Below are 19,850 nucleotides of genomic sequence, written 5' to 3' on the forward strand. Positions count from 1 at the left end.
TATCAATAGAGGGATAAACGCCTATTTTGCTTGGTAGTTTAAAGCGCCGGGGATAAAGGTAAAAGCATTTAAGGACATAGGGAAATCGCCCCACACTGAACCTTTGCATTTCCCTGCTCAGCTCTACCCGACTGCTGAGCAGACCGACAAACGCTCCTTTCCCTCTCGGTAAAAAGAGTTACGGGTCTTCACTTCAAGCCGAGTAAGAGGTGGTCCCACTACGCCGTAGAATCATCACTTTTTAAAAAACACGAACCCCGCCCCCAGCCATCCCAATGTTTAATGTACCGAAGTTTGTGAGAGTCACGTGAGACTCTCAGGTCTGCCCCGCCTTAAAGAGGTGGAGCCTCACCTTGTGGACCAATAGCAAGAGCAGCCTCCGGAACGGCCCCAACGCGACAGGGAAATGGGGAGGAGCCAGGCGCCGGGCCGCTGTAACACCACTTCCGGAAATCACGCCCCGCCCCTTCCCCTCCCCCGCGCCGGTTTCTTTAGCCAGTGCCGGGTGGGCCGAACCTGCGGGTGCTGATTGAAGGCACCGCCTGCCGCTTTCTCCTCGCCTCCCCCCTCCGCGGCTCCCCGCCCCCTTCCCGAGTAGCGGGACCGGCCTTGATGTAGGAACACCACCCCTCCCCCGCCTCCTTCCGCCCCAGCCCGGTAGCCCAGCTCGCCGCAGCCCCTGGCCCGCCCGCGTCCCCACCCTGCCGGCCCAGCTCGGCTCCGAACCCATTGTATACGGCCGGCTACTGACTCCCAGGCCGGGCCGTGGCGGGGCCGCCTGGACCCCTGAGTGCCTCTCCCGCGGGCCCCGCAGGCCACGGCCTCTCCTCCGCCCGCTTTCCTCGCGGCGGCGGCGGGGGCGCCCTTTCCTCCCAGCGCGGGCGGCGGGGACGCACCCCCACCTCGCGTCGCCCCTTCCCGAGGGGAGAGCCGGGCCCGAGCAAGTCCAGGCAGGAAAAGGCCGCCGCCGACTGCCCGGCTAGCCGATCATTTTTATTATCGAGATTATTATTAAAAGGGGGCGGGGACCCCAGGACGCTGGGGAGGGGCTGGAGACGCAGGTATTTTTATTAAACAGATTATTCCTGAAATAATAATAATACGCGCAAGATGGCTGAAGGTGGCTGTGATGAGAGTGTTGGGGTTGGGATTTTTTCTTCCTTTTTTTTTTTTTTGATCTGAGGATAAAGCTCTGAGGCGACAGCGGCTGCGGAGACCCTGCCCGGAGCGCCCTCCCCTCCCTTGAGAAGCCGCGGGCGGACAGACGGACCACGGATCCAGCGACTGGTGCAGGCCCGCCCCGGACGCGTCGCCTGGGCAGCAGCCGGAGACCGCGGGCGCTCGCCTTTCTGCCGACTTCTTCCAATTTTCATCTTTTTAAATTTTTTGGACAGGACCGGGGTGGGTGGAGCAGAGGTGGAGAGAAATCGGGACTTGGCATTTTCTCCCCTCTCTCTCCTAATTTGTTGGAGGCCGCCAGCCCTCCCCTTGGGAAAAAAAAAAAAAATCCCACTTAGGGGAAAAAAAAAAAAAAAAAAAAGGAGCGAGAGGACGCCGCGGGCCCCTGAGCGAGCGCGCCCAGACCCCGGCCGCCGCCGCGGAGCCCAAGATGGCTGGGCGCTAAGGGAGGCGGCTCGGCCTGGCCCAGCCGCCGCAGGCTGGCTCCGACCGCAGCCCCGAGCCTTCCAGGCCCGAGCAGAGGCCGAGAAGAAAAGAAAGTGGGGGGAAGGGGGCCGGGGGGGCGAAGGGGGAGGGCCGGGGGAGGGGAGGGGAGGGCCAGGAGCCGAGCCTCCTGTTCATTAGCAGTTGAGAAAAATTCCTTTCTAGTTTGATCAATCCTTGTTTTCCTCGGCAGAGCCCGGGCGCCCGCCCAGTGCGGAGACGGCGCGCGGGGTCTCTCCGCTGCGGGGGCGCGGGGCCTCAGGGGAGCGCAGAAGTAGCCGCCCGGGGGTCAGGCCGGAGCGCCACCGGGGCTTCTTCCTCCCTCCCTCGCCGGTTGCCTTTTTTTCCACTTCTCTCCCTCCCCCTTCCGTTTCTATTTGTGAAGGGAGGAGGAAGGCAGAGGCGGGCTGGTGTCTCTGGCCGGGGACTGGAATTTCATCTGAATGACTGCCCCTGAGCGCACGCAGCGCCCCGGAGTCGGCCCGCCCGCGTCCCGCAGCCTGCGCCCGGCCGGCCAGCCAGGGGACGCCCGCACCTTGGCCCGGGGACCACCGATCCGCCCCTCCCGTTCCGTCCGGATCTAGCAGCCTCGGTGCGGCCGCGCTCGCCTACCGGCCCCACGGACCCCGGCCCCTGCGAGGGAGGCGCGGCGCCGACGAGCCGGGCGGGAGCCGCCGCCACCGCCGGAGGAAGTGTGCTGCTCCCAGGCTCCGTCCGCCGCGGGGCGCGCCCCAATGTCAGCGGGGCCGGGCGCAGGCCGCGAGCCGCCGCTGCCCTAGCCGCGCCGACGGGGAGGTGGCCTCTTATATGGAATTTGGACCCCGGCGCTCCCTTCCAAGGCTGGAGCCCCGGCCGCGGCCCTGGCGCAGTCCGCCGCCTCCCGCTAGGCGCTCGGGAGGAGGAGGAGACGCAGCGGGCTGCGCGCGCGGCGTGAGGACCGAGGCTCCCTCCTCCGGGGGGCGGGCACGCGGAAGGCGCTGCTGACTGAGCGACCGTCGGGGCCGGCTGGGGCCGAAGCTCGGGGCTCAGTGGGCCTACAGCGGCTCCGGACGGACCCCCGGGGCTGGGGAGTCGGGGAGGCCTGCTCTGGCCCCCTGTCCGAGGCCGCCATGGCTGAGAATTGGAAAAACTGCTTCGAGGAGGAGCTCATCTGCCCCATCTGCCTGCACGTCTTCGTGGAGCCGGTGCAGCTGCCGTGCAAACACAACTTCTGCCGGGGCTGCATCGGCGAGGCGTGGGCCAAGGACAGCGGCCTCGTGCGCTGCCCAGAGTGCAACCAGGCCTACAACCAGAAGCCGGGCCTGGAGAAGAACCTGAAGCTCACCAACATCGTAGAGAAGTTCAACGCCCTGCACGTGGAGAAGCCGCCGGCGGCGCTGCACTGCGTGTTCTGCCGCCGCGGCCCCCCGCTGCCCGCGCAGAAGGTCTGCCTGCGCTGCGAGGCGCCCTGCTGCCAGTCCCACGTGCAGACGCACCTGCAGCAGCCCTCCACCGCCCGCGGGCACCTCCTGGTGGAGGCGGACGACGTGCGGGCCTGGAGCTGCCCGCAGCACAACGCCTACCGCCTCTACCACTGCGAGGCCGAGCAGGTGGCAGTTTGCCAGTACTGCTGCTACTACAGCGGCGCGCATCAGGGACACTCGGTGTGCGACGTGGAGATCCGAAGGAATGAAATCCGGGCAAGTACCCTACACGCGCGCGCGCGCACACACACACAGACACAGTCCCTCCCGTCCGCCCGGGGACCACCCTTCCCGACAGGCTGACTCTTGTGACATCAGGCCGGTAGCCCCTGACCAAACTCTTCTGTGAAAGTTTGGGGACAGGGCCCTGGGAAAAAGGGTCCCGGGTCGCTACTTGGTACATTCCCGCACCTGTGCGCACAGGTTCCGTCTTCTGAGTGCTTTACGGGATTGGGTGTGGGACGGTCAGGGGTAGAGTTTGGGTGTCGCTTTTCCGTGGTGCGCAGCTCCCTCCCTCAGCATTGCTGCCGTAGGCCCTACGGGAAGTCACCGAGGCAGTGACCCCGGTCCTGCCTCTCCAGCTGCTGTTTATGTAATGAGTGTCCTGGTGCCGCTGCTGTGGCTGACATGATCCATGATGCTGGCATACCAATGAGGAAGTAAACAAAAGCAGCCATGTTAGTTTTCAGCGCTATTGGAAACACATTGGGGGGGCGGGGAGAGCTTCCGGAGGGAGAGCAGAACTCTGGCCATCTCTCTGGACAGGGTCTGGGCGGCCAGCGAGGCCCCGACAGCGACTCCGCTATTTGGATTCCTCCCGAGAGCCGGCTCTCCTTATGTGAGAATCACTGCCCTGTGTGCCTGTGTGTCGCACGGGCTGCATGAACAAACCTTGAAGTATGTGTCTTCATCCTCCCGGCCCTCTTGCCCAGCCCAACCCTCTTGCCGCCCTCCCACATTTGGGGAGGGGAAGTTGAAGACGGAAAAAGAATCCTGTGGGTTTAAGGTTGAGCTGCCTTGAAATCTGGTTTCAGGCAGCTGGCTCCCCTGGGCAGCCGGCTGGGTGATTACGGAACCGCGTCCCCTCCCATTGTATACACCCTGCGGCCGCGGCCAATGTCAAAACCGCCTCCCCCTCTCAGGCCTCTGGGCCTGGTTTTGGAGCTGTACTGAGGCAATACTTCCGTCCCCTTCAGTGGAGGGGGCTCCTCCTAGGTCCCTCCCCAGTCCTCTGGCTTTCAGGGTTGAGTCATACCAGAAGGAAGGGATGGGCCTGACACCTTGGAGTCCTCTCTGAAGCCCCAGCTTGGGGCCTGGGGCCTGGGGCCTGGGGCCTGGATGTGATATTTGGAGGCGAGGCTGCGCTGGTGGGACTGGGAGTGTCTCTGGGTGGGGGCCCCTGGAGGTTAGTGGAGGCCAGTGCTGGGTATGAGGAAGCTCTGCTCAAGGCATGATTGGAGATGGGGCTGTTTCCTGTGGAGGGGGGGACCAGTCAGAATGAGTCACTGTTTAGCAATTAAAAAACACACATACAACCAACAAAAGGCAGGAGGGCCACCACAGGCTGGGGCGGGGACAGCAAATACAATTTACTGTATAATTAGTTTCCAATCGGATGGGCTAGCTCTGGGTTTGTGTGCCAGGATAGGCCTCTGGTTTCTTAAAGGAAGTGTGTCCTCCACCCCCTGTGTCCTCCACCCCCTTCAGGGCAGGCACAGCCCACACTTTCCCCAGTATTGGGAAGCTGCTGCTATTAATAAAGATGGAAGGGCTGGGGGAGGAGGCCTGGAAAAGTGCAGAGGCAGGAGAAAGGAGGGCTGTCCAGTTCTCTGTCCTGGGATTGGCAGTGGAAAATAAGAGGAGGGGAAAGAGATGTAGCTGAAAGGAACAGGAGGGGCAGCAACCTGGGCGATGCACGGATGCTCTCCAACTGTAGAGTTCGGGGTGCAGGTAGGGGTGGGTGGATGGTGTGTGTAGCACAGTATTCCCTGGAATGCCCCCAGCAGGCCCCTCATCTCCAGACTGGTGGATTGGATGGAAGCAGGCACTGAACTTTGCCGGCAACTCTGCAGGGTGTGTGCACACACGAGTGCTTTCCTGTGCCTGGTGTGGGCAGGCTCAGAAGGAGTGCATTGCATCAGGGCCAGATGTGCAATTCTGTGTGTTCAGCAGCTGTACCCTGCAGTGGCAACCTGAGTCTCATCCTCCACGTTTCCCCTTGCCAGGCCCCCGATTCTTTCTGGTGCTCCAGGGCACTGGCGTTGGAAACCCTTCAATAGCCACTGTCACTCAAGTGTGAATTTGACTTACTGAATGTGGAGGGATAGGGGCCTTGCCTGCCCTCCCAGGAGGGAAAGGAGGGGGTGAGCCATAGGAACCTGAATGGGAAAACCCTTTGCACACTCTGTAGGTCATACAGGCGGAGTGGGTGGAGTGCCCTTCCTTGACCCCTTTTCCCTTGCTGGAGGGAGTCTGCCTTAAAGGGCCTTTGCTGGTGTTGTGGGCGAGGGCAACAGAAATTCCCCAGGATATAAATCCTGAGCAGAACACAGAGAACTGGCACCTGCCTTAAAATCTAGGCTCTGCTTCTTGTGCATCCTCTTTTGCCCTCCCAGGGGGATTGCTGACATGCCTATCAATTGGCTGGAAATAGGAAGCCCTGATTAACCCCTCCCTGGTGGCCTTGCCCTCATATACAGCATCCACAGGTGCACAAGGGTCATGGCCTAGAGCAGGGACCAGCAGGAGGGCAAGCAGGGCCTCCATCCAGCCTGGGAGACTACAAGGGGTAATCTCAGAGTCAGACCCAAGCAGATTGTTGCCCTAATCTCCCCTTGAGAAGCCAGTATGTCAGCTACATTGCCCTGAGGCCTGGATACCCACTGGATGGTCCTGAGACCACTCTCTGGGGTGTGCCTAGACCCTAAATGTGCTCCCATGAGGCTGTGGGGAAGCTAAGGGCCCAAGATTTAGACATAAAGGTGGGCTCAGGCCTGGCAGCCCTGAGTGGTGAGACCCCTCGCAGCCCCCAGATTCAGGGGTTCATCTAAGCAATGAGTGACTGGTGGGAGCTGGGGGAGTCCTTATCTCATGATCACCCACAACTTGGAAAGAAGACCCAAGAGCAGGCCTGGTTGCATGTGTGAGGGGCCTGTAGGTGTGTGGTTCGTGCGTCTATGCAGGTGTGTAGTGCGTATATGTCTGTGCAGGTGTGTGTCTGCAGATGTGTGGTGTGTGTGGTGCATGTTTCTATGCAGGTGTGTGGTGCGTGTGTGTCTGCAGGTGTGTGGTGCGTGTGTGTCTGCAGGTGTGTGGTGCGTGTGTGTCTGTGCAGGTGTGTGGTGCGTGTGTGTCTGTGCAGGTGTGTGGTGCGTGTGTGTCTCTGCAGATGTGTGGTGTGTGTGTCTGCAGGTGTGTGGTGCGTGTGTGTTTATGCAGGTGTGTGGTGCGTGTGTGTTTATGCAGGTGTGTGGTGCGTGTGTGTCTATGCAGGTGAGTCTGTGCAGTTACAGTTGTGTTTCTGCATCATCCCAGGCGTCTCAGAGCAAGGCTGGACATGTTGCTAGGACCCTGTTTCTTGCATTCTCAGAGGTTCAGAGGCAAGAAGAGGTGTTCTCTGAGGGAGGAGATCCCACTGCTTAGGCCAGTGGGGGGTTTGCTCCTGCTTGGAGTAAGGATATCCTGTGCACATTGCTGGTGGCTGGAGAGGCCACCCTGAGACCCTGGAGAGAATCCTGGGTTTCATCTCCATTTGTCTGTCTCTGAGTGTACAATGTGAGTGAGGGCTGGCCCGGCTCTGCTGGGGCTGGGACTGGGGCTGTAGCCTGACTCTAGCAGTGCAGACCTACCTCACTGTTCCTTCTCACAGCAGACCATACTCCTGAAGGAGTGTGTGTGTGTGTGTGTGTGTGTGTGTGTGTGTGCGCGCACGCATGTGTGGCCACCCTGAGTCTTCATGGAAGGGGGCCCGGCTTGGCCTTCCTCCCTTGCCCCTGAAAGAGAGCACAGGCAGAGGCCCAAGAGGCCTAGCCACCAACCCCCACCCCAGGATCCTGCTGACACAGCCGGGCCCCTGTCATGCCCGCGATATTGATTACTCTGCCTCCTGCAGCCCTGGGTGGCCATGCATCCGTGTCTGTCTGCAAGTGTGTGTGTGTGTGTGTGTAGCCAGCACGTCTGGGTTGTGTATCTCAGAGGTGACTGAGTTTTTGCATCTCACATGGGTGTCTCTGAGAAGGCGCAGGTGCCTGACTTAGGTCCTAGTTGTGCAGCCGTGTCTGCCTGCCTGCAAGTTGACGTTGAGTGTGCCTTCCTGACTGTTAGCAGCACTAGTGTGAGTGCCCACTCAGGTGATACTTGCTTGGTGGCTGTGAGTTTGTCAGGGGTCCTGGGACTTCCCCCCACCGTGGGGGTGTTGGGGAAAGGAGGGAAAGATGGGCTTCCCCTTGGGATGAGCCTGTGGTGGGTATTGGAGGTAGGAGCTAAAAGGGTCCTGTGTTGTTCTGCTGGGCAGTCTGTAGAGGCGGAGCAAGCCCGGCTTGGGCCCCTGCCCTCGGCTAAGCAGGCTGGTCTGGCTGGCCTCCTCCCTGGCTCTGGGAAAGCCTTCCTTCCCGGTTGGCCTGGCATTCAGAACCAGACAAAGGGGGGCTTTCTCTCTCGCCTCTTTGTTCTGCTGCCCCAGAGCGCTGCTCTCTGCATGGCAAAAGCTAATTCCACTCTGCAGCTGGGAAGCCCTCTCTGGGGTCTGCCTGGCTTGCATCTGAGGTGCTGCCTCTCTCCTTGCCCTGGCGCCTGCCCTGGAGCCCCTTCCCTCTGCGGGCTGTGGCCTCCCCAGCCTGGGGTTCACATGGTAGCCCATGGCAGAGGCTTGAGGCATGGAATTTAGGGTAGGCATTAGCTTCTCTGAGGAAAGGGGAGAGTGCTGTGGGCCCAGGGAGAGATGGGGACAGGGACCAGGTGGAGGAGTAGGGGGAGGGTTGGATGGGGTGGCTCTGAGGAGGGGGTTGGAGCCAGAGCTGGAGCTGGCCCTGAGCAGGAAGAAGCTACCCAGCCTCCTCTTCTTGCCTCTCCCAGCTCCGCCCCTCCCACCACTACAGGGGCTGCTGGAGCCTGTCCTGGTCTTGTCTAAAAACCTAGGGACTGCCTCTGTCCCAGTCCCTGGGGCCCTGTTTCTTCCTGACCTTGTTTTTCTTCAAGGTTGACTTGAGGATTTTATTATTATTATTTATTAACTTTTATACAGCCCAGAGTCCCCAAGCCTCACCCGTCTGCCCAGTCTAGTCTGGCATCAGAGAATGCCAGCTGGCCTGGCCAGTCAGGCTCCAGAGAGACATGAGGCTTTCCTGGGGCAGGAATGTAGGGGCTTGGGGTTCCCGCTCCAGGCTGGGAAGGGAGTCAGAGGGAGCGGCAGCAGAGCTGAGGAGGGGGGCCCAGGTGGTAGAGGGTGGGAATGGCGGCTCCCTCCATTCCTCCTGAGTCTTCATGGGCCCAGGCAGACCACCGAAGGCCTGAGGCCTGACAGGTAGGGCCGGGCTTGGCAGGTTCTCCATAGGCCCACCTAGTCCCGTCTCCCTGGAGGCCTGGTGCCTCCAGAGCTTCCAGCCCAGGCCACGTTCCACCCTGCTCTGCTCCAGTGTGCGAAGTCCAGGTCATGAACCTTGGGGGGACGCTTGTGAGGTCCCCCCAGCCCCACCTGCCTGTGTGGACAGTAGTACTTGCTCTGAACTAAGCTGGGAAATCCAGTCCAATCTCAACTCTGGGTTTTTCCCAGGTGGGAAATGGGGCCCTGGCTCTTAGCCATTCCCTGGGGAGGAAGATAGGGGTTGCGCTGGAAAGGAGGCTGCTGGTGGCAGGGATCTGGGCCTTGCTTCCTCTGCTCCCTGTCTTCCAGCATCTTGGCAACCTGATTTGCTCCTTCGGTAAACTGGGATGGGGTCGCAAAGGGACAGCAGGTGGGGATTTCTCATCTTCGTAACAGTTCCCAGGTGATATCTGTAGCAAGAGCTGGCCCCGAGGGAGAGCGGGCCAGGCCAGTTTGTCTCCTCCTAGTCCTCCCTGGATGGCATCCCTTGGCCAGCCTCCTTCCCCTTCCTGTTCTCACCCCAACCCCTGCAGCAGAGACAGGAGCCTGCTGCAGCAGAAGGGGGGGGAAATGAAACCCTCCCACCTGCTAGGGACTGTGGCCTCCCCACCCCCACCCCCCGCCTCTGTGTGGCCTGGGCTGGTATCCCACCCAGAGTGCCTGGGGAAGACCCTGCAGGCTCCCAGGGTAGAACTGTTGCTGGGGGAGACTGAGGAAAGCCCAAAAGAAGAGGAAAGGGGCTGAGCACCACCCCCTAAGACTGGACAGGAGGGCCCTCCCTCTTCTGTGCCCTGAGGGGTCACTCCTGGGAGGCCTCAGGAGGAATGGGGCAAAGGGGCACCCACCAGCGTGTGGAGTGGGTGTGGACAGCTCCGTTTCTGTCCTTAGGGAAGCTGCGCTGGGACCTTGGAGCTGTCTCTTTCCTACTCCTCCCTGGGACTCCCCTGGGTCCACCCCAAACCAGCTCCTGGTGGATTTGGTTGAGGAAGCCCATGGTGCAAGATATGTGGGGCCAGCAGAGCCTTTCAGATGTCCTGGGCACTGGATGGAGGGAGTGGCCTGGACTCTGAGGAGCACTTGGAGGGGCCTCCTTGTCCTCCTGAGGGTGGGCATGGGGCAGCCATAGGCAAGAATTTGATGGGACAAGTGTTCCAGGGGAGGTCAGCGGCCTGATGTTCCCAGGGTGTCCTGGCCGCCTCGATGTCGTGCCAGGCCTCTCACCATTGTCTGGGGCCTCCAGAGGTCCAGCCTTCCCTGTGAGGGGGTTGGGTCAAGTGCGTTTGCAGCTGTGGCTGTACCTGCCAGCATGCCTGAGGTGGGCTTGGGGCTCAGGTGGCAAGGTGTTCCCACGTGCTGTGCAGCCGTGTGCCAGGCGGCCCTGCGCATGCTGTGTGTGCTGTCGGGCTCTGACCCTTGGGCTGGCAGCAGATTCCCGTGCCTCTTGGTGCTGTTGGGGTTAGAGCATGGTCTCTGGTTCTGGTTCTTAGAGGGCCTGTCCTGGGTCACTGAGAGGTTGTGTGTGGGCCCCTGGCACCCCAGCTCAGAAGATGAAAGCCTCACCCCCACATCTCCTCCTGCTCCCAAGGTCTTGGTTATTTCCAGAGTAGCCTCCGACACAAAGTGGGGTCTGGCCGAAGTCTCTGGTGATCCTTGGTTTACCCATACGTAAAATGGGCTGACGGGATGAGGAAGGGATTGACAGCAGCTTGTCTTGTTGTTGGGGGGGCAGCTGGGTGTGGCAGGGTGGGGGTCATAGAGTTGAACTGGAAGGTTACTCTGAGGCCCCCACAGAGGAAGAACAAGAATGAGAACGAGAACCACTCCTTGCTGCGTGGACACTTACTGGGACTGTCTGTGGTTACACAGAGCTACTTTGCGAATTTTATTTTATGTGTGGAACCTGCAGCTTATTGAGTGAATTTGTTATGCATCTCAGGCCACCCAGGCCTTTGTGTGGCCTGGCTCTGAAGGGAGGTGGAGAAAGACGCAGCAAATCCCCGTTCTTAAGGGGCCTTGAGTCTTATAGGGAGATGAGACCATGGTTTGTGAGACAATTGGAAGACTCTAAAATAATGCTAAGAGAATTTCTGCAATGATGGGAACATTCTGTAGCTTTAATATCTGAGACCAGTGATATGTAGGTACTGGGCACTTGAAATGAAGCTGGTGCATGAGGAACTGATACTTAACTTATTTTATTTATTTATTTTTTGAGATAGAGTCTCGCTCTGTCACCCAGGCTGGAGTGAAATAGTGTGATCTTGGCTTACCACAACCTCCACCTCCAGGGTTCAAGCAGTTCTCCTGCCTCAGCCTCCTGAGTAGCTGGGATGACAGGCATGCACCGCCACGCCTGGCTAATTTTGTATTTTCAGTAGAGATGGGGTTTCTCCATGTTGCTCAGGCTGGTCTCAAACACCCGACCTCATGTTATCCACCCACTTCGGCCTCCCAAAGTGCTGCTATTACAGGCATGAGCCACCACACCTGGCCTTATTTTTTATTTTTCATTAACTTGGATTTAAGTTGCCACATATGACCAGTGGCTACCATATTGGACAGCATAGCCTGAGAGGGAGGGCAGAATGGGACAGCCAGGACGGGGAGGGACCTGCATAGCCTCAGAGCAGCGGTCATGGAAAGTTTCCTAGAGGAGTGGGGACTTAAGTTGGGCCTTGAAGGATAGGCAAGGGAGGGAGGGGGCACTGTGGGCTGCAGAAGAATGTACCTAGAGCTGCAGGCAGTTTCCATGTGCAGTGTTGGGGACAGGATACCAATCCAGCCAGCTGGAAGAGTTAAGGTGCAAAAGAGCCTTCATTGCCATGCTAAAGTAGTTGACAGGAGGGAGTCATTGAGAGATTCTTAGCAGGGGAGAAAGCCTGTCTGATGAGGCATATCTGGTGAGAGGAGGGCAGGAGAGGTGGGGTGGCTGGGAGGCAAGGTGTTGTAGGGACAGGAGATTATGAGCTGAGAAGAGCAGCTTGGTCCAGCACCTTCCAGCAGCCTGGCCTCAGGTCTTAGGAGATCCCAAATCTCCTTTCTGCCTGGGTCCCACTGAGGAGCTGAGGGAGCCAGCCAGTACTCCAGAGTCCTAGCGCTCGGTCTTTAGAACAAGGGAGTGGGTGGCTTGCTTGATGCCCCCTAATGTAAGGCAAGTATAAGGTGAGATCCTTGGACCGGGCCAGAGGCTCATGCAGCTTTGGAAGGGAATTTGACCCCCTGCATCTTAGGGTACTCATCTCTGTCTTTTTTTTTAAATTCACCTGGGTGCAAGTGGGCTAAGGCCGAAAAGGGCGTTAGCAAAGTACTCATTTCTCAGACAATGTGATCCAGGACTCAGAGGCAGCAGGGCCTGGGTCAGAACAGACCCTGCTGCCAGATCACCTGGGTTTGTGCCCCAGCTCTGCTGTTTACAAGCTGTGTGACCATGGACAAATGACTTAACCTTTCTAGGCTTCAGTAACCTTTTCTGTGAAATGAGAATAATGATAGTACTTACCTCATATCATTACTGGGATGATTAGATAAATCTGTATAGGAAAAGTACTTAGAAGTTGGTCTAACCCTGCTCTCAGAAAGTTCAGCATTTACATATGCATGGGGACTGAGCATGGTGGCTCACACCTATAATCCCTGTACTTTGGGAGGCCAAGGCAGGCAGATCATTTGAGGTCAGGAGTTTGAGACAAGCCTGGCCAACACAGTGAAACCCCATATCTACTAAGTATACAAAAAAATGAGTTGGGCATGGTGGCACATGTCTGTAATCCCAGCTACTTGGGAGGCTAAGACAGCAGAATCCTGCCTTAAACCCTGGAGGTGGACGTTGCAGTGAGCTGAGATTGTGCCACTAGACTCCAGCCTGGGCAACAGAGTGAGACTCCATCTAAAAAAAATAGTATAAAAAAATATATATGCATTGGAAGCTATTCTGGGGAGAGCTGGAAACAGGCCCCTGGGATTGCAGGGGGCCAGAGGGGCTGGGTGGCAGAGGCTTGGTGCTATCCAGGGCAAAGGATCCATAGGATGTGTGTGGTGTAGAGGGAAGCATGGGTCAGGGTTGGGGACACAGCCCCTCTGATACCCCCACCCAACTGTCTCTGCAGAAGATGCTCATGAAGCAGCAGGACCGGCTGGAGGAGCGAGAACAGGACATTGAGGACCAGCTGTACAAACTCGAGTCAGACAAGCGACTGGTGGAGGTAGCTAAGCCGAAGGCCATGCTGCAGGGTGGGTGGGGGTGGCTTGGGTGCAGGGCTTTGGATGAGTTCCTTACTAAGGTTTGACTGTGTGGCTCTGTGCCAGACCCCTCTGTCAGTCATTCAGTGAACTGTTCTGGATGCCCACTGGTGCCAGAAGATGCTGGCCCAGAGCCCTGTGCTAGCAGTGGGGACTGGCAGGTCAGACCTTACCCCTGGGAGCCTGGGGCAGCCTGGCAACTTGGGATTCTAGGATGTGAGATGAGTAAGGGGGGCCACCAAAGGTCTCCAGGGCTCACCTGCCCGGCCACTCCTGTCCCTGTGCTCACAGGAGAAAGTGAACCAACTGAAGGAGGAAGTTCGGCTGCAGTACGAGAAGCTGCACCAGCTGCTAGATGAGGACCTGCGGCAGACAGTGGAGGTCCTGGACAAGGCCCAGGCCAAGTTCTGCAGCGAGAACGCAGCGCAGGCGCTGCACCTCGGGGAGCGCATGCAGGAGGCCAAGAAGCTGCTGGGCTCCCTGCAGCTGCTGTTTGATAAGACGGAGGATGTCAGCTTCATGAAGGTGGGCTGGGCCCAGGACCAGGCTAGTGGCACCCAGAGGGCTGTTCCCAAATTGGGGTCTGCAGTTTCCCCCACCAGTAGCTCACATGCCCTTCCCTGTGTGGCCAGCCTGCGTGGGTTCAAATCCACCTGCCTGTTCTTTCTAGCTCTGTGACCTTGGGCAAGTCATAGGTACATCTCGGGCCTTGCTTACTCACCTACAAAGTGGTATTGACCATACAGGTCTACTCTTCTTTTTTTTTTTTTTTTTGAGACGGAGTTTCGCTCTTTTTACCCAGGCTGGAGTGCAATGGCGCGATCTCAGCTCACCGCCACCTCCGCCTCCTGGGTTCAGGCAATTCTCCTGCCTCAGCCTCCTGAGTAGCTGGGATTACAGGCATGTGCCACCATGCCCAGCTAATTTTTTGTATTTTTAGTAGAGACGGGGTTTCACCATGTTGACCAGGATGGTCTCGATCTCTTGACCTTGTGATCCACCCGCGTCGGCCTCCCAAAGTGCTGAGATTATAGGCTTGAGCCACCGCACCTGGCCATAGGTCTACTCTTCTTTATCCACAATTCCATATTTAAAAAACATCTCTGAAGCCGGGCGCGGTGGCTCCGCCTGTAATCTCAGCACTTTGGGAGGCTGAGGCGGGTGGATCACCTGAGATCGGGAGTTCGAGACCAGCCTGACCAATATGGTGAAACCCCGTCTTTAAAAAAAAAAAAGAAAAGAAAAAACATCTCTGAAAACTGACAGAAATAAACCTATCATCTAATTTAACAGCAAAAATGGACCTGAACTGATGTCAGGCACTTTTTGGTTTTTATCTCACGTGGTATGAAAGTTCAAACATTTTGCTGCAGAAATGTTGACGGATTGAATTGTGGTGTATTGCTGGGGAGGGTATGTAATATATGATACAGGCACTATATTCTCCTTCTAAAATCAAAAACATTCCAAATTCTAAAACACATCTGGCCCCAAAGACTTGAGCTAAAGCAGTGTGGTGGGCTGCAGCACCCCGCTCCCTGGGCAGCTGTGTGGATGAAGTTATGAATGCTTAGAAAACACCGACAACGCCTGGGTCACCTGGCAAGAGCTCAGTAAATGTTAGCTCTTCTTCCGCAAATGGTAACCCCTACCTCTCCACCTTCTGTCCAGAATGAGAAGATCCACCCGGCTTGGGGGAGGTTGGGCAGGCAGCTTCTGTCTTCCCCTCTCCCCAGGCTGCCTTTTCCACTGACTGACTCTTTTCTTTCCCCAACAGAACACCAAGTCTGTGAAAATCCTGATGGACAGGTGAGCTGACAGCCCCAGCCCTCCCCAGGACACATCCTGGGGAGGACGGGGGGCCAGGCCCATGGCGGGGAGGTAGGGCGGGCTCACCGGTGATGCCTCCTCACAGCAGAGGCCCCGTCCACTGCCCCCAGGACCCAGACCTGCACAGGCAGCAGCCTTTCCCCCCCTAAGATCGGCCACCTGAACTCCAAGCTCTTCCTGAACGAGGTGGCCAAGAAGGAGAAGCAGCTGCGGAAGATGCTAGAAGGTGAGGGTGGGGTGTTCCACCAAAGGGAGAGAGGGCCCTTTGGGCAGGGGTTCAGCGCCAGAGCCTCCCCCCCACACCCACGAGAGGCAGTGTGGCCCAGTTGGGGAGACCTGTCTGGCTTTGCCACTTGTAGCTGTGGGACTGTGGGTAAGCCACATGACCCCTCAAAGCCTGTGTTTTTTCAGCTTAAAGTCGGCATATAACTATTTTCTCCCTCCTAATGGTAGAGGAGCAAGCATCACCTGAGATGTGACATGCTTGGGCCTCTAGGTGTCAAAGGTCCCCAGGTCCAACCCAGGAGAGAGGAGACCTGGATTGCTTGGCGACTTTTGCCCCAATTCTCCACAGGCCCCTTCAGCACGCCGGTGCCCTTCCTGCAGAGCGTCCCCCTGTACCCTTGCGGCGTCAGCAGCTCTGGGGCGGAAAAGCGCAAGCACTCAACAGCCTTCCCAGAGGCCAGTTTCCTAGAGACGTCGTCGGGCCCTGTGGGCGGCCAGTACGGGGCGGCGGGCACAGCCAGCAGTGAGGGCCAGTCTGGGCAGCCCCTGGGGCCCTGCAGCTCCACGCAGCACTTGGTGGCCCTGCCGGGCGGTGCCCAACCAGTGCACTCAAGCCCCGTGTTCCCCCCATCGCAGTATCCCAATGGCTCCGCCGCCCAGCAGCCCATGCTCCCCCAGTATGGCGGCCGCAAGATTCTCGTCTGTTCTGTGGACAACTGTTACTGTTCTTCCGTGGCCAACCATGGCGGCCACCAGCCCTACCCCCGCTCCGGCCACTTTCCCTGGACAGTGCCCTCGCAGGAGTACTCACACCCGCTCCCGCCCACACCCTCCGTCCCCCAGTCCCTTCCCAGCCTGGCGGTCAGAGACTGGCTCGACGCCTCCCAGCAGCCCGGCCACCAGGATTTCTACAGGGTGTATGGGCAGCCGTCCACCAAACACTACGTGACGAGCTAACGCCACGCAGGCAGCGGGGCGCTGGGGCACCTTCCCCCCTCCCACCCCGGCCCCCGGGCTCGGGAGTTACGCATCCAGAGACCTGCCCTTCTACCTTCCTCTCCTCCCCTCTTCCTCATTCCATGCCCTAGGTCTTTTCCTTTTGGATTTTGTTTTTTTGGCTTTGTTTTTGATTTTTTTTTTTAATTACAAATCTCCTGGACGCAGAGGTGACAGAGGGAGCTGGCCTGGGCCGGGACCGCAGGTGGCCCTGGAGATGGGAAAGTGTCTGTGTGGAGGCGCTGAGCTCTCTCTCCGTCTCTCCTTTTTTCCTCTACTCCTTCCTCTTCACACCCCCGTGGCTGGAAGGAGCCTCAGCTTCCCTGAAAGCTCAGGGGTCCCACCCTTCTTACCCGCCAGGAGGAACGCCCAGGGCCTCCGGCTTGTTTCTCATGTTTTTTCTTTTGGGCAGTTTGATCACTGATCGAGTAAGGAATGACCTTTAGATTGTGGGGCTTTTGTTCTTGTTTTTGTTTTTTTTAATTTTGTTAAACCAAGAATGATTTCTCCTGCTTCCTTCTCCTCACCATCGTCCCAGACGGAGTTCAAAGGCCACTTCTCCAGCAGCTTTTGGCACCTTCAGCCTCAGAGTGTGGAATCTTTTAAAGACAGGAACCCTATGTCCGGGAAAGGGGAAAGGAACTTTGCCAATGATAGTGACCACAGCAAAAGCAAATAATAATAATATTAATAATAATAAAGAGAAATAAAAGAAATAATAAAATAAAAAACAATAGCACAGCCCTTGTTGAGGTCAGCAGGGAGGAGGGGCTGCCCGGAGTTGGGTCCTTGCCTGGATTTTGACACAGCAACTTCCTGTAGTGAGCACTTTGTATGAATCGTGGACTTCCTGTGCTCAAGGCACAGGTATTTATTCTGTAATCTGTCTAGAGCACACACCGAAATCCAACCTTCTAATAAACATGATGGCGCAGTCCCACTCCCTGCCTCGCCTATTCCCCCGACCCCTGCAGGCCTGGATTCTTCAGGTGTCAGTGTGAGGAGGGGCCTTGCTCTCATTGCCTTGGTTTTGCCCTCCTGGCTTCAGCTGGTACCAGGCCGGTGAATGTCAGATCATCAGACACTGACTGTCTGCTGTTGGCCTTGGGTTCATTTGACAAATATTTGCCCAGGGCCTTCTAGGCCCAGCCCCATGCCACCCAGGCCCTGGCTTATCTTTGAGGTTCTGCCAGTGTGCTCTTAGCTGAGGCAGACAAAGGAGAAACACCTTTCTATGAGTGTTGCAAAGTTTACCTCCTTCAGGCCACAAATATTTAAGAGCATACTACCTGCCAGGCAGTAGTGCAAGGCTGCAGGCATAGAGACAGAACAAACCCCATCCTCTTGGAGTGGGCTCGAGTTGGGCCTTGGCCCCCAGAGGGAGAGGGGACCACTCAGGTCTGTACTTCCTTTGGACTTGGGGCTTTGGCCTTGGGAGGAGTGGAGGTGGGGTGGCAAGATGAAAAAGACATGCTGCCCCCGTCCACTGTGGCAGAGCTTCTCAGTCTCAAGCACATCTTGGGAGTTGTTAAAAGGGCTAATTTCGGCCGGGCGTGGTGGCTCAAGCCTGTAATCCCAGCACTTTGGGAGGCCGAGGCGGGTGGAGCATGAGGTCAAGAGATCGAGACCATCCTGGTCAACATGATGAAACCCCATCTCTACTAAAAAATACAAAAAATTAGCTGGGCGTGGTGGCGCGTGCCTGTAATCCCAGCTACTCAGGAGGCTGAGGCAGGAGAATTGCCTGAACCCAGGAGGCAGAGGTTGCAGTGAGCCAAGATCGCGCCATTGCACTCCAGCCTGGGTAACAAGAGCAAAACTCCATCTCCAAAAATTAAAAAAAGGGCTAATTTCTTGCTGTGGCTCATGCCTGTAATCCTGATACTTTGGGAGACCAAGGCAGGCAAATTGCTTGAGCTCAGGGGTTTGAGACCAGTCTGGGCAACATGTTGAAACCCTGTTTCTACAAAAATTAGCCGGGCGTGGTGGTGCACACCACACCTGTGGTCCCAGCTACTTGAGAGGCTGAGGTGGGAGGATTGAGCCTGGGAGGCAGAGGTTACAGTGAGCCTAGATCAAGTTACTGTACTCCAGCCTGTTACAAAGTGACAGAGTGAGATCCTGTCTCAAAAAAAAAACAAAGGGGTGCTGATTCCTGAGGCCCAGCTTAGACTCACTGGGAATCTCTGAGAGCCTGGGAATTTGCATGTTTAACTCTTGGTAATTCTGATACATCCTGGGGTTGGAGAACTGCTGCCCTGAGGGGTTGGCCAGGGTCCTCCCTGCTGCTTGTCACAGACACCACTGGGGGGAGAGGAAGCTGGGACACCCCAAGGCCCTTCTCTGGAGAGGGGCCTCATCTTCAAAAGGGCTCCAGTTGTTGCCTGATGTTCTGCACGGGAGCTGTACGTCCGCAGCCCATGCACTGCTTCCATACTCTGCTGGGTGCCTAGCTGTCTTTAATCTTGTCTGGGCAGAATCAGGGTCTGAATGCCACCCCACTCCAGGAAGCCCAGGACAAGTCAGAGAGCCTTATAAAGTCCCATGCCGGCCAGACCCAGTGACTCAAGCCTGTAATCCCAGCACTTTGGGAGGCCAAGGCAGGCGGATCTCCTGAGGTCGGGAGTTCAAGACCAGCCTGGTCAACATAGTGAAATTTCATCTCTACTAAAAATACAAAAATTTGGTGGGCGTCTGTAGTATCATCTACTGGGGAGGCCTCAGGCAGGGAAATCACTTGAACCAGGGAGGTGGAGGTTGCAGTTAGCTGAGACGGTGCCACTAAACTCCAACCTGGGCGACAGAGCCAGACTCCATCTAAAAAAAAAGTCCCATGCCAGTGGTCCAAGCCTCACTGACCCCTAGCCACCCCTCCCATCAGAAAAATAAAGGCTTGCTGAGCACATTGGCTCACACCTGTAATCCCAGCACTTTGAGAGGCTAGGGTGGATGGATCACTTGAGTCCAGGAGTTTGAAACCAGCCCGGGCAACATGGCAAAACCCCATCTCTACTAAAAATACAAAAATTAGCCAGGTGTGGTGCTGCATGTCTGTGGTCCTAGCTACTCCGGAGGCTGAAGTGGGAGGATTGCTTGATTGGGGCTGGGAGGTGGAGGTTGCAATGAGCTGAGATTGTGCCACTGCACTCCAGCCTGGACAACAGAAAAAAGAAAGAAAAATAAAGACTTTGGGGCTGGCCAGACCAAACCATAGTCTTGGTCTTGCTAACTGCCTCCGCCTTCCTGCCCTGTGGGAGTAGAGGATGACTTGGGTGGGGTGCTGGACCCCTCCCCCTGTACCTGTTTGGGGCTGAAGGAAGCAGGGTGATGCCTGAGGGCAGGTGCCAGTGAACAGTCCCTTCACTCCACTGACATCTGCTTCTGTCTTACTGTCCCTTTCTCTAGTTCTTAGGAGCGCTGGGACATCCCCATGCCAAGAGTTGGGAGCCAAGACAGAAAGCTGCTCAATTTCTTTCCCATTTGGCCTAGTTTTGTTTTAACTGAGGGGAGAGACCCTTTCTCCAGGTGCATCAATCCACTGAGATCTGGAGGGGACATTCTGATGGGAGTGGGATGGGCTTTAGCACCCCCCCCATGTCCCAGCTTCGAAGCCCACCCCAGAGAATGACATGCTCAGGCACACATCTATAGGTGAAGCAGCAGCTGCCCAGAGTTGGCTTGGGGTGTCCCTAGGTAGCCAGGGAAGCAGGGAGATGCTAACCCACCCAGCTGTCCTCAGCCACCCAGCTGTCCCTGGCTTTGTAGAAGCAGCTGTCACCCAGCTCCCAAAAGGGTCAGGGGCAGGAGGAGGCCCAGAAAGAGCTGAAGCTGCCCCAGGGAACAGGCCCATTCAG

The 19,850-nt window shown here is 57.3% G+C and overlaps 1 protein-coding gene across 1 annotated transcript; it reads left to right on the forward strand.

The window, feature by feature from the left end:
- The first annotated feature begins 1,825 nt into the window (after window positions 1-1,825).
- On the forward strand, window positions 1,826-16,936 carry TRIM8 (tripartite motif containing 8). Its single transcript, XM_035268942.3, has 6 exons — window positions 1,826-3,341; window positions 12,813-12,908; window positions 13,237-13,470; window positions 14,723-14,754; window positions 14,886-15,001; window positions 15,350-16,936. The coding sequence occupies exons 1-6, from the start codon at window positions 2,772-2,774 to the stop codon at window positions 15,955-15,957; spliced, it is 1,656 nt and encodes a 551-aa protein (XP_035124833.1). The 5' UTR covers window positions 1,826-2,771; the 3' UTR covers window positions 15,958-16,936.
- The last annotated feature ends 2,914 nt before the right edge of the window (window positions 16,937-19,850 follow it).

This window comes from Callithrix jacchus, chromosome 12 (assembly GCF_049354715.1).
Source record: "Callithrix jacchus isolate 240 chromosome 12, calJac240_pri, whole genome shotgun sequence".
Lineage (NCBI taxonomy): Eukaryota > Metazoa > Chordata > Mammalia > Primates > Cebidae > Callithrix > Callithrix jacchus.